Below are 14,460 nucleotides of genomic sequence, written 5' to 3' on the forward strand. Positions count from 1 at the left end.
ATCATGCTGGGAAAAAATACCTACAAATTTAGCAAGCATTTCTAAACTGGTGATTGATATATAAGTATATTTTTAAATCAATTCTTAGCATTTTCTGCTAATTTCTTATCAAGATAAGAAAAATTCTGCTACTTCTTATCCCCAAGTGTAATTATGTTGTAGTGGTTCATTGATATATCCATTCACAAGAAGAAAATTTTGATCTTTGAGTAAATGAAAGAGAAGCACAAATAAATTCACTGTATATGATTTCAATTAATTGTTTGCTGAAACATGTGCAGTTCCTAAAACGTAGCACACTTTTCACTAGCATTTATGTTATTTTTACTCACGTTCTTCCCTCTGCTGGGAGTTCATCCCCCTCCATTCATATTGCTTTCATCTAACTAATGCTGATATATACTTCAGCATGGATAACCTTGACCCTGTCCGACCTCCTTCCCTAGCCATAAAATCTGGATCAAGTTCCCTGACTCCACAGACTCTGTAGAACATATTCTCACGCAGACATAGACCTCTCTCCATTCTCACTGCCTGACTACTTCTCCATGTCCCTTCACCTTCTCACCCAACTGACCTCAGCACCTTAGGGAGAAGAGCTCTGCCCCTGGGCTCACTATTGTAATACCCATCCTGGCATAAAACATTGTTGAGTGAATGCATGAACGAATCTCACCTTGAGGGGATTTTTTTGGAAAATTCTGAAACATGTTCTGGGGAACTAAATTGTTCTGAAATTGGCATGTTGCTTGCCCCACACCTCCGGGAGCAGTAGGCAGCATTGGGGGAAGTTAGGAGTCTTGGCGATGACCTTTCCTGTTGCACTTGGACTGGATGACAACACAGGCAGAGAAAAGCTTTCGAGCATTCCTCAAGAGGGGCTCTGTAGCCAGCTGCCTGCTCTGAAAGAGTCGAATCTGTAGTAGTGACCCGGGATGGGATAGGCAAAACATGTTCAACCTAGTCTTCAGTGTATCTATAAGAACACACAGAGGAATGCTTTGGCTTTATGAAAACAACAGAACTTTTCATTGCAAATGACTGAACCCAGAGTATGCCATGAGAGTACTACACAGTTTACAGTTAACTTAGCAATATACCCATGTTCAAACTATTGGTAAAAATAAAATGATAGTCATTTATAGACACTTACTCTGTTGTCATCCCTGAACTAGGCTCTTCATTGCATTAGCTCCTATAGCAAAGCCTGTGAAAGGACTATCGTTATAGTTTTTCAGGTAGGGAAACTAAGGCAGATCAAGGTTGAGTAAATTGCCCAAGATCACCAAACTAGTAAGTGGCACAAGCATCCTGAGAACTGGGTTGTCTGGAGTGGAGCCTGCAGGGTTCTCACAGGTGGGCCTTTAGGTCGGATGAGCAAATTAGTGGCTCTGGGGTGTCACTGTCTGGTTTTGAATCTGTATCCCACTTGGGGAGGGACTCTGAGCAAGTTGCTTAACTTCTCTTTGCCTTAATTTTTTTCTCTATAAAATGACAGTAATAACAGACCTGCATCATAAAGTTGGAGGGTAAATGAGATAATATGTGTGAAACACTTAGAAGAATGTCTGCTAGTAAATAAAAATATATGTTGGCTGCCATTATTAATTACTAAGGGCAGTTTGCATATGAGTGTTTATTATATACATCACTATTCTAATATATTTATATGTATACTAGAGGCCCAGCATGCAAAATCACTCAAGACCCAGACCCGCCATACCAGCAGGACCCCAGACCCACCCTGCCCAAGTCTCTGGCCCCACCAGCCCTGCCAGCCCTGCCAGCCCCACAAGCCCCAGCCCAGGAGAGGTGCTCCATGCACCTCCTGGAGACTGGTTGTTTGGTTGTTCCCCTGTTACAGTATCATGACCACAGGCCTTTTATGACATAGATATGTTTGAAAAATAGCCAACTGTTCTTTATGCTGATCCTATTTTTAAGAAGTGATGGTAAATATGTGTTTTGTTTTTGTTTTTTTAATTTTAAAGTCCCAGCTTGGTAAAATAAAATGATGACATTTCTATATGTTTCTCTTCATTACCCTGATTTTTTAAAAAAATTATATCAATGGTGTGAGAAAATGATAAATTTTTCTTAGGATTTTTGGAACGCAAACTTAAAGACATTTAGTATGGCCTTTAAGGCAGGACAGGTTGTGGCCTGAGGCCATGATTCCTGATTCTAGTGGCCACAGCAGCACCAGGCGAGCTGGGGGCGTGGAGCCTGAGGCCTCTCCTGGGCACCCTCCTTAGATGTTCCCTTGGTGCTCAGTGAGGGGTGAGGCAGGGGCTCTCATAGGTGCCTGTGTGGCACCAGGGAAGTCTTTTCACAGAAGTCTCCAGTGCCACCCCACCCAAAATTATCAGACCCTTAAAAATGACAACAAATGAACTCCGCTTAGAAAATTCACTCAGGCATCCACACAGGATGATGCCTCATAGGTTTAGATAGTGAATATTTGAAACAACTGTCTCTATTCCAACATTCTAAAGCTAAACAGAAACAAGGGAAGTAAAGTGTCAGATGCTAAGTTTTGCAAAACACAAAATCATTGAACCATTGTTACACTCTATGGAGTATTTCTAGCAATCTTGTCATATTTTATTAAATAGCAAGGTTTAATTTTTCACAGTAATACTAGAGATTTTTCTTCCATATTTTAACTGGTTATTTAAATATTGTGGTAAAGTAACATGAAAAGCATTTAAAATATAGTGACAGTTAAATTAATTTAACACATTTACCATGTACCATAAGTCAAAATTATGTTGAAGCCCCAAGAATGAGATGCAGCAATAGCACAATAGTCGGGATTACTAGTCTTGGGGTCAGATAGACAGAAAGACCAACTTTTGAATCTCAGTTTTGCTACTTGTAAGCTCTGTGACCTTTGGAAAATTACTTACCCTTTCTGTGTTTCAGTTTCTTCATCCTTAGTTATGGCTATTAGTAGTGCCATATAGGATGGATTGAGATCATGTATATGTAGCTCTTTTGTGGCTGTCCTTGAAGGGAATTTTTGGTTTTTCTCAGTACTTTCTTCAATCTCAAAAACAAAAATCCAGGCTGGTGCCTTAGCATGCAATGTATATACACTGAGTGGCCAGATTAATATGATCTCTGAACGCATAATAATCTGTCCACTTAGTGTGTGTGTGTGTGTGTGTGTGTGTGTGTGTATATATATATATATATATATATATATATATATATATAAATTAGAGGCCCAGTGCATGAATTCCTGCATGAGTGGGGTCCAGCCAGCTTGGCCACGGTGCGGGGACATGGGCAATTGGCTGGCCTACCTGCTGGTCGAAATCCTGGTTGAGGGGACAATTTGCATATTAGCCTTTTATTTTATAGAATATACACTGAGTAGCCAGATTATGTGTTCAGAGATCATAATAATCTGGCCACTCAGTATATTTCTGAAAATCTTGTAGAAAGAAGGAATAGAGGGTTTATATGGCATTACACTCTATAAAATACCTTAATGCATCCCCATTACACACTTCCATTCTCTACCAAAGTTACCCTGTGGCTTCTCTGCCTATCAGGGACCCGTTCTCTGAGCATTGCTCAGCCTGGGTCCAGTCTCCTCTTTATTTCTGGGGCAAGCACACCCCTGTCATTCCTCATGGAGATGAGCTCTGACTCTGATATGGGACCAATCCCACACAGGCCCTATAGAACCCGCCAACATTCACTCCATATGATTTTCTTCATCTTAGGAAAACTGTAAAGGACTTATTGTGGTGTCTGGATCACAGTAAGTTCTCTGTAAATGTAAGATGTTGTATTATTATGAGAAGTTGGGAATACAGTGCTTATAGGCAAATATTACCGTATTTTTCGGACCATAAGACGCTCCGGACCATAAGACGCACCAGTTTTTAGAGAAGGGAAATGAAGAAAAAAAGATTCTGAAACAAATAGTGTCCTTAAATATTTTATGTGCATTAAAACCCAACATCACAGTCATAAACACATGTAATCAACCCTGTAAAGTAAACAGCAGCATTTAGAACCATTTTAGAGCCAGGCAAGCATACAGAGACCACACAGAGCCGGGCAAGTAAAAAAACTTTTTTTTAAAAGTATATGTGTAGGCTATATTTGGACCATAAGACGCAGGGACTTTTTCCCCCCACTTCTGGGGGGGGAAAAAGTGTGTCTTATGGTCCGAAAAATACGGTAAGTTTAATGTTTGGTCTGATTTCTTGCAGTTCTCAGATGAGCGTGTGTCCTACTATCTTTTTGTGGATAGTCTAAAACCTATTGAACTACTCATTTGCTTTTCTGCGTTGGTACGCTGGGGAGAATCTGGAGGTAAGAGAGCTCCGAGGAAATTATAGACTTAAAGCCCAGCTCACCTGCATTCAGCCCAGAGGAAATACAATAATAAGATTTTAAGGCTTTGTATGAAGGAACTTATTTCTTCTTCAAACCCTCTTCAGATGATTATAGGAGACTGTGTATCTCTTGTAATTGTCGTGCTCTGCAGACATCAAGGGTTGTGCTCACTTTGACCACCCTCCCTCTTCCTGCAGTCATTTGTTCACCTTCTTTGCACACCTGGTTACCCTATACTTCAATTCTTCCAAAATCTATATTGAATAACATGTACCGTTTCTTCTTTAATTTGACAATTCTAAACATCTTTTTTTTCTCATTCACCTACTTTCATGTATATACTTTAGAACTCATTGTACCAATAACTGAATCATATCCAATGTTTCAATTTCAAGCTTTCTTACAACCCCCCTTCCTTCCATTCCCCAACACCCCCGATTATCTAGTTCACTCTCTTGGGAACTCTCACTCCTACAGTTGTTTGACTTCACTGGGACTACCATCCATTGACCCTACCACTATTTCTCTTTCCATACTCTCCTCATGTCTTTATTTCTCTCATTACCAGTATATTTTCCATGCTCCTCTATTATAATTGTATTCTCACATGTACCTCAACCCTCTCACCTGAGGTTCCTAGAGAAATCACAATATTGGGTGAACTCAATAATGGAACTCTACACCAATCCTGTGGTTACATCAGAGCAGCTGAATGTGACTGAAGAAAAAATATATATATATCAGCTAGCTCTTTAACTTGAGGATCACAGATCTCAAAAAGGCCTTAGGACACTGACGACATTTCTCAAGTTTGTTTATTCTCTCACTCTGTTTTCTGGATGTCTATCTTAGACCTTCAAATCTCTCCCTTCAGATGTTCACTACCCACTCTCATCCTTACTCATTTTCAACTGATTATGTTTTCACTGAAGAGACAGAAAAAATCCAGAAATGACCTGCTTTATCCTCCCATAATGGACTCTCCCCAGCTTCAGTCAGCTTCCCCTCCTCTTCTAATGGATTGACTGTTCCTGCTTCTAAGACCAGCCCTTTGCACACACACGCACATTTGCACAAAATATGCTTAATTATTTGGCTTGTTTTCTTAAAACATATATATCTAACTCAAATTAACAGTACCTGGCACTGTAGAGGTTTCAATACATATTTTTTAGTGTTTCATATTAAAAGTCCTAACAACATTGAGGGCAGAGACTGTGCCTTTGCACTGAGATATAGACAATGTTTTCAATGGTTTCAAGAATGTAGCAGGTGGGCAATAAATACTTGTTTAATAAACTTTTCAAATTTTAGTGGTGTAGGCTTAGTATTCCTACCTAAACAAGAGCTCCTAAGCCATACCATGCCCTCAAACATTTAAATTCTATGTGTATAGAAGTGCTTTGGGTCATGTTGGGACCCTTATATGCTCAGCTTGAGTATTATCTGGAAATAAGGTAAACATATACATCCCAGAGGTGATTATAGTTAACTAAAGTGCATGGTAAATATATTTTAAAGTAAGTAAGACAGTAAATCTTAAAAGCCCCCATCACAAGAAAAAAAATGATGTGTGGTGATGGATGGTAATTGAACTTACTGTAATAATCATTTCATGATGTAGCATATATCAAATCATTATGCTATTCACCTTAAAATAGTGCAATGTTATATATCAATTTTATCTCAATTGTTTTTTTAAAATTTTAAGTGTATTTTGCCCTCAGCTACAGATGAATAATCAATATTCGTTATTTTAAGAGAACACACATAATATTAACGTTAAATATGTTAATTATTTGCTATTTCTACAATATATCCAGTCAAAGCTAAGAATCAAAAGTAAAGTGTTTGATGAATAATGGACTATTTTGATCTTGCTTTGCCACTCTTTTAGGAAAATCTTGATGTCTTTTTTTTTAAGTACATCTAGAGATATATTTTAATTCCTGTCACAGATAATAAAAGTGATTGTTTACTCCAATAAATGTCCTTGCCTGTTCTGTTCCTCACGTTCTCATCCCTGGTTTCTTCACCTGAAGAGATGCTTATGAGGAAGGAAATGGGACAGGAAGCAAGATCTGGATTCCACTTGAATATTATTTCCAATAAATATTTACCCAGAATAATTTCTAATGTTTATGAAAATATTAGAACATCTCTATTTCCTGATGTTATTATTATTAATATTGTGAAGTGAAAGCCAGCTACATTCTATCAATAAAATTTTAATATTTTTCACTTTTTTCTAGCTCTTACAAAAGACAGCCCACAGATAGAGCCTGGACTACTTATAGTTGAAACATTTTTTTGGAAATCTGTGAAGCCACGTGACATCATTCTGAAGATTCATACTTATAATACCAAGGCATCTATGGTTCGCCTGCCTGTTGGGTATGGAATGACTTTATTTTTCCCAGAGAAAAAATTTTTAAAGTCTTATAAGTTGTTAATTATTAAGTAATTAAACAATAAAGAACCTCAGATATTGTTCCCTAATGTGATTTGATAAGAACAAGTCTATCATTATGGTTATTGAGGACAAATAAATTGAAAAACTGCTGCACACAAAACCTCTTCTAGAAGATTCATAATTGTCAGACTAGTAATTTCTTTAGTAAAACATATGGTTTAAATTCCTAAAATTTATTTATTGAAAAATCCTTTTAGTTTTCTTATAAATCTCATTATATTTCTTAGCAAGAACCATGATTTTATTAAAAAGATTGAGAGAGCATTTCCCTGCCAAACCATAGTTTTATCTGCAGTTTGTTTTTCATTTCATTTGTAGTTTTATTTTTCATTAATATAAAGTTGGCTAATCGCATCATGTTTTCCATTTTAAAGAAAACAGGTATAATCAAAGAATTTTTTTGATTTTGGTAAATAAAATTCAAAATATTCCCTCATATTTTAGATGAATTAAATATTTTTCCTGGATTTCCCAAGATCAATCATGCTAATTCTATGTGATCAATGATAAGCTATGTTTGGAACAAAAGGAAAAAAAGCAGCAGAAGCAACAAAATCAATTGCTAAAGTAATCTATGGCAAGCATACAATATTTTTTAAAAAAATAATGAATTTTAGAACTTCAATAATTCTTACCTATGCCTTAAAAACTCTGGTATGGAGAGATTCTCTTAGGAACCTTACTCATTCTGAGGGCTCATTCATTGAGATAACTAAGGTCAGGGACTTAATAAACAATCTCGTTATATTTACATTTTCCTCCAATGGGCTTCAACTATCAGCATGTGTGTTGTTAACATGCTCTAGTTGCTCAATAACTGAGAGAAATGAATCACCTGCTCTCGGTGACACTGCATCCTTGTAGGAGAGACATAAACCACATTCATGAAAGTAGGCATTTGTGAGAAAGTGACTATGAAATCTACAGAGACTTACACCACCATGAATGACTGTTATTCAGGGAACAACATGGAGAGGAGTCTTTCACCATGTGACCGCTGTGTGTGACAGGTGTCGCCACAGTGTGTACATCTGTCACTTAGTGTAACTATTTTTGTCTGACAGTGAAATATACATTCTGTGATATCAGATGGCTCTTTGCAGTGAAAATCCAAAGGGCTTTATTCCATCTGTGTTAAAGAATTCATTGCTTACTAATGTTTAACTTTGAGCGCAAACTGTCATCAAGAAACAGGCAAGGATTCCAACAAAGGAAGCCCTTGGTCCTCAGCATTCTCCATTCTCTCTAGGAGGCATTTGCTGCTCCTCACCGCGTACTCGCCCATCGGGCACTCCTTACACGTCTGCAGCATGGTGAACTTTGTCATCGGGGATGAGGATGTGGTGCTGCCCAACTTTGAGCTGGTAAATAATTTTAGCAACTGTGACGTGTGTGTGTGTGTGCACGTGTGTGCCTTATTTTCAAAGAATTTGCACTAAACCATGTCCTAATTTTATGTTTGGCTTACTCATTTTTTAACCCTTTAAAATTATTATAAGTATATTCTGCAAGAAATTCTAAAATATGTCATGTACAATAAACACTCTAAACTCTGCAGGATGCAAATAAAATAATTTTAGCTTTTTTCTAAAAACTACCTTCACCTCTGCTCTGTTGAATCCTTTTTCACATCTGTAAACACTTCACATATATTCATTCCACAGTATTAGTGGTCTTTCAGGAGGTAGAAGGATCAGTACAGTCTTTTTTAATATACTTTAAATTTAGTATTATGCCTCTCCCTTGGCCTGAGGAACCTGCAGTTTGTGTCCCTGGCATTCAGGAGGAGAGGATCATGGAAGGTTCTGTCCCTCTCCTTCATCTCCCCTTCCTCCTCCTCATGGCCTCTCCTTGGTTTCTGAAAGAAGAGAGGAGGTAAATGGGTTCAGCACCTCCCCCGAGGGCCTGTCTTGGTTTTGTACATCCTCTAAGCCAGTGTTTCCCAACCTTCTCTCATGATGAGAATCACCTGGTGGAGTTGTTAAAACACAGATTCCTGAATCCCAACTAAGAAGTGCTAAACTAGAATTTTTGGGAACATATAGGTAAAATTGTATACTTAACTAGTGCTCTAAGACAGATTTTATATACAGAGCACTAAGTTAGGTATGCAATTTTACCTATATGTTCCCAAAAATTCTAGTTTAGCACTTCTTAGTTGGGATTCAGGAATCTGTGTTTTAACAACTCCACCAGGTGATTTTCATCATGAGAGAAGGTTGGGAAACACTGCTCTAAGCAGCATCCTCTTTAGGTATGTAGGCACATACATTTGGGGGACAGATTTGCATAGGGCCTTCCCACAACACAAGTCAGCTTTATCCCTCCCCCCAATCCATCTCATACCTAGCACAGTTTCATAGCAACAAGGTGGGATTTTCTCAGCCAGAGAGTAAGCTCTTGGTCAGGGTAGCAACAAGATGGCTTAAGATCAACCACTGAGCCCAGGCAAGCTGAGGTTATGCATGCTTGCCTCTCTGGCCAGTGGTTGTGCAGGCTGCCCCATGGCCGCCTCCAATCTTTGCTGCACCGTCTCTCACGGGCCTCTCCCTCCTGCTCAATGGACACAAGGGGAGAACAGCAAGCCCAGTTGATTAATAGATGTCCCTCATTTCCTTCATCATGTTTACCCTGCTTATTTTAAATTCTTGTTTTGTCATTCTCTCCCTAAAGAAAAATAACTCTTTTAGATAGCATGGCTTTTCTGCTTTGCTTCTTTTGTTAGATGGCTTAACTTCCTAGGTGCTTAGTTATTTTGGTCTGTAAACCTATATTTCCCTGGGGTTATCAACTCCTCCATCTTATAAAAATTATTGGGGCTCAAGGCCAGGCTTCAGTGTTCTTTGGTTCTAATGGCAAAGCAAAAGGGGACAGGCCTTTATTGTTTCTTCCTAGTTGACAGCAGGTTAGTTCGCCCTCTTGTCTTCTTTATTTTAAATACAGTATATTTTTTTACTGATTTTAGAGGGTGAAAGAGAGAGGAAGAGAGAGGTAGAAACATTGATGAGAGAGAATCATTGATCAGCTGCTTCCTGCATGATGTTCTGGTTCAGGGGCCAATGCTCAACCACTGAGCCACACTATCTGCGCAACCGTCTTGTCTTCTTGATCTTTATTGCTCTCTCCTGGATCCTTCCCTGCCCGTCTGTTCTCAGACCCCATGCTACTTTTGTCAGACTAATCCCTAGGCATTCTTCAGAACTACGTCTGGAATAATAATACTGTGGAGAAGCTTTCCCTAACTCCAATATCAGGTACGCAGTCTTCCCATGTGTTCCCACTGCAGCAGGGACCATTATTTGACATCTCTGAGACAACACCACCCAGCGAACAGCCTTGGTGAAATAACTTCTCTATAAGTAACTATTGAATCAGCCATGTCATAGAGATTTAATATAGTCACAGAAATCAAATTGTTGTAAATCTAACTACACTTGACTACATGAGAGTGAGGCTGGCTGTGATGCTTTGTCTTCACAGGAGAGCTTCCGGTTTACAGAGCAGGCTCTCACAATTTTGAAGGCTGTTGGAAATGTGATTGCTAATTTCAAGGACAAGGCCAAACTTTCTGCAGCGCTGAAAGACCTACAGACAGCCCACTACCCGGTGCCCCTCCACAACAAAGAGCAGACTGCACAGCACTTCAGGGTAAGCACGCTCACCACATGCTCTTAGGAGGAGACTTTCTCAGGGAAAGTGACTCCCAAATCAGAGCCTGAGAAATGCTGTGGATGAAGGCAATTTGGGGGGAAACTGACTTTGGGAAGCAGAAATGATGGAGTAGGCAGAATGTGATGATAAAGAAGGTGGTATTCTGACTGATTTAACTGCCTGAGGGAAGTGGGTTGGAGAAGAAGGTGCTACTACACGGTAACAGAAGATTTGACTTTGGGTGGTGGCACATGGTGCAATATACAGATGTTGTAACATAGAAACTCACACCAGAACCCTATATGTTCATGTTGACAAATGTCACCCCAATCAATTTAATGAATCAGGAAAAAAAAGAATGTGACATTGGCTGTTGTGGGCTGCTGTGGCTAAATTGTCCAGGGGATGTTGATAAGTTAGGACATTCTTCAGAAGGGTCCCACTAAAGGATGGGAGATGGTGACACACCCACCAACCCTTTTCCCACTCTGGACCCTGGAGATGGTTACTCCCAGGGCCAGTAACTTCCCCACAGTTAAAATTTCCCGGCAGGGGAGGAGGCGGTTGGGGATGGGTGAGCTGAGTAGCATTCTGGCTTCACAGAAAGCATTGAGGGAGTGAAATATGAAGACTCCATGGTCCCTGCTAGGTTTTGATTTTTCAAGCCAGACACGATGATTTCTGTTGTGGGGCATGACTAGCCTACACCCTCGAGATGCCAGTTGTATCCCGTTTTGACAACTAAAAATGGCTTCAGACATTGTGAGATGTCCCCTGGGCAGTAGCATTGCCAGATCTAGCAAATAAAAATACATGGCACCTGGTTAATATTTTGTTTGTTTGTTGTTGTTGTTGTTGTTTTAGAGAATTTAGGTTTACAGCAAAATTGAGAAGTTAGAGATTTCTCACATTCCCCTGCCTCCCCCCTTGCCCTCCCACACAGGTACAACCTCCCCCATTAGCAGCATCCCCACCACAGTGGGACATTTGCTATATTGATCAACATACATTCACATGATTATCTCTAAAGTCCTTAGCTTACATTAGGGGTCATGCTTGGTGTTGTGCAGCCCGTGGATTTAGACACGTATATAATGACATGTATCCATCCTTATGATAGAAGACAGAGTATTTTCACTGACCTAAACCTCCTCTGTGTTTTACCTATTAATTCCTCCCTCACCCCAGCCCCTGGCAACCACTGCACTTTCCACTCTATCTACGGGTTTTCCTTTTCCACAACGTCATATACTGTAGCTGGAATCATACATTATGTAACCTTTTCAAATCGGCTCCTTTCACTTAGTAACATACTTTTAAGATTCCTCCATGTCTTTTCATTGCTTAATAGCTCTTCCTTTTAGTGCCGGATAATATTCAATCATCTAAATGGGCTACAGTTTATCCATTCACCTGCTGAAAGACATCTTGGCTGCTTTCAAGTTTTGGCAATTATGAATAGAGTGGATATACACATCCATGTATTAGGTGTGTGTGTGTGTACATAAGTTTTTAACCATTTTGGGTAAATACTAGCCTGTAGGACTGTAGGCTCATATAGTAAAAGAATATTTAGTGGCTGTGCCATTTTTCATTCCCACCTAATGAAAGTAAGCTTCTGTGGTTCCATATACCAGCAGCCTTAGGGGTGTTTCTGTCCCAGATCCTGGCTTTTCCAGTGTGTAGTGCTATCTGGTTGTTGTTCTCATTTTCATTTCCCTGATGACATACTGTGTGGATTGCTGGGGTTCTTTTCCCAGCCTTACAAAGGGTTCAGCATTCTGGAGAAAGGGGCTGCGTGTAGAGATTAAGAAGGAGTCCAAGGACAAAAGATAGTTTTGAAAGGCATTGGGGGTCAAAGGAGCTTCAGCTGAAGGAGCTAGATGACTCTACCTTGACCAAGGACCCATGCTTTTATTAAACACAATTTGTCCCAAGGCAAGGTGGAAATGTACACTTAAAAGTGTAAGGTATCATAGGGTATTGTCAGTTTGGGGAATAGCCTTCAGCTCTTCAGGTGTTTGGCCTACAGGAGGCAATAAAATGCCCTCAGCTGTCTGGCAGCTAACAATCCTATTCACGTTTGGGGAAATGCCTTTTAGCCATTTCCAACAGGTAAATTACATATGTGGCTCACCCTTGTTGAGCCACCAAGTCCCCTCAACCTTTTGACGGAACTCTTGTAATTGTTACATGCTGGAATTGGTTCCCAGAAGTGGACCATCTTTCTTATGCTTAATACCACCTGCATGTCTTCTTGAGTGAGTTGTATGTTCAGCTCATTGGCCCATTTTTAATCAGGTTGTTTGTTTTCTTGTTGAGTTGTAGGAGTTCTTTGTATAATCTGGATATAGTTCTTTATTAATGTGTCTTTTGCAAATATTTTCTCCCATTCTATGGCTTGTCTTCTTATTCTCTAAATATCTTCTTTCACAAAGCAGGAGTTTTTCATTTTATGCAGTCTAGCTTTATCAATTCTTTTTTTCATGAATCATGTCTTTAGTGTTAATCTAAAAGGTCATTGCCATATCCAAACTCACTATTTTCTCCTAGGTTATCTTTTAGGGGTTGTATAGTTTTATATTTTATATTTCTGTCTGTAATAAATTTTGAGTTAATTTTTGAGAAGTGTGTCAGGCCTATGTATCAAGTTATTTCAGCAAGTTAAATTTTAATATTAACAAACAACATGTGCAATAAATAGGACATACATTAAAATTATTTTTACAAAAATCTATTTTATGTATTATTGCAATTTAACTGAGGATTTGGTTTTGTTTGGGGAAAGGTAATTAAAAACAAAATCTCCAAACTCATAAAAGCTCTCTATGAAAATATAATAGAAGAGAAAGAAGGTAATTTTGTTGTTGAATGAATATTAAACCAGGATAATATGCACCTCACACCAATCTGTTAAACAGATTACAAAGACAGAGAGAAATCTCACCCTCTTGCATGGCCAAGCACATATAGCTCATCACAGATATGTTCTAAAGATAAATGATCACGAGTAAAAGAATTTGATAGCACCATTCGTCACACAGCCTGAATACTAAATTCACTTGGTATTGGGGATGCTTGACTGGGTTTACTAATTGACTCTATCCAAAAGAAAAATAAGCTTTCCTTGTATTTATAACAAAAGTAGTTTTTTGCAACTTGGAGGTAGATGCCCAACAAAGTTAGGCGATGACCTTAGATACTAGAAAGAGTGGTGTCATCTCCCAGGTGATTAATTTTTAAAGAGATGATCCCAAAATCCTTGAAAGATATATTTCTGTATTTTAAAGCCAGCAAGGGCTTATTTAGCTTTTTTTTTTTTTTAATTGCATACATTTTAGCCGAGATGGGTTTGGCTCAATGGATAGAGCATCGGCTTGGGGACTGAAGGGTCCCGGGTTCGATTCTGGTCAAGGGCATGTACCTTGGTTGTGGGCATATCCCAGTAGGAGGGGTGCAAGAGTCAGCTGATCGATGACATTCTCTCATCGATGTTTCTAACTCTCCCTTCCTCTCTGTACAAAATCAATAAAATATATATTTTTTAAATTGCATACATTTGAAGAGAGAAAGAACTTGCAATGATAGATTTTCTAAAGGAAATGCTCTAAGAAAAAGGAAGACAGGATCCTCTTCCCTTATTTTTCATAAGGAGAATTAAGTGTCTCATTTTTTAGTTGTATTCTCCTTTGCAGTGTCCTGTTATTGTTTTTATTTGGCGACCTTACCTGGGATACAAAACACTCCCAATTGAAAACCATTCACGTGAGGCATGAGTAATATACAAGAAATATCTGCCTTGATCCATCCCTTGAGCCAGTATGATTGTGCCTCCTTTAACTGAACTCTGTCACCCACTCTTAAAGTGCTGGCTCCAGATGGCTCAAGGTGGTAATGACAAGCTCTAAATATAATTAAATCATTATCTGGCAAGGCCACAATAGAGCCCACTGCTGGCCCCAGGCCATGATTGGTCTTCA

The 14,460-nt window shown here is 39.0% G+C and overlaps 1 protein-coding gene across 1 annotated transcript in view; it reads left to right on the plus strand.

Annotated features, from left to right (window-relative positions):
• ADGB (androglobin) overlaps nt 1-14,460 on the plus strand; it is a 112,059-nt gene that overhangs the window by 46,585 nt on the left and 51,014 nt on the right. Inside the window, exons 17-20 of the mRNA XM_045572888.1 lie at nt 4,230-4,332; nt 6,609-6,750; nt 8,079-8,193; nt 10,310-10,477. Coding sequence (XP_045428844.1) covers nt 4,230-4,332; nt 6,609-6,750; nt 8,079-8,193; nt 10,310-10,477 — 528 coding nt within the window. The remainder of the gene's footprint in view (nt 1-4,229; nt 4,333-6,608; nt 6,751-8,078; nt 8,194-10,309; nt 10,478-14,460) is intronic.

This window comes from Pipistrellus kuhlii, unplaced genomic scaffold, assembly GCF_014108245.1.
Source record: "Pipistrellus kuhlii isolate mPipKuh1 unplaced genomic scaffold, mPipKuh1.p scaffold_m20_p_5, whole genome shotgun sequence".
Taxonomy (NCBI): domain Eukaryota; kingdom Metazoa; phylum Chordata; class Mammalia; order Chiroptera; family Vespertilionidae; genus Pipistrellus; species Pipistrellus kuhlii.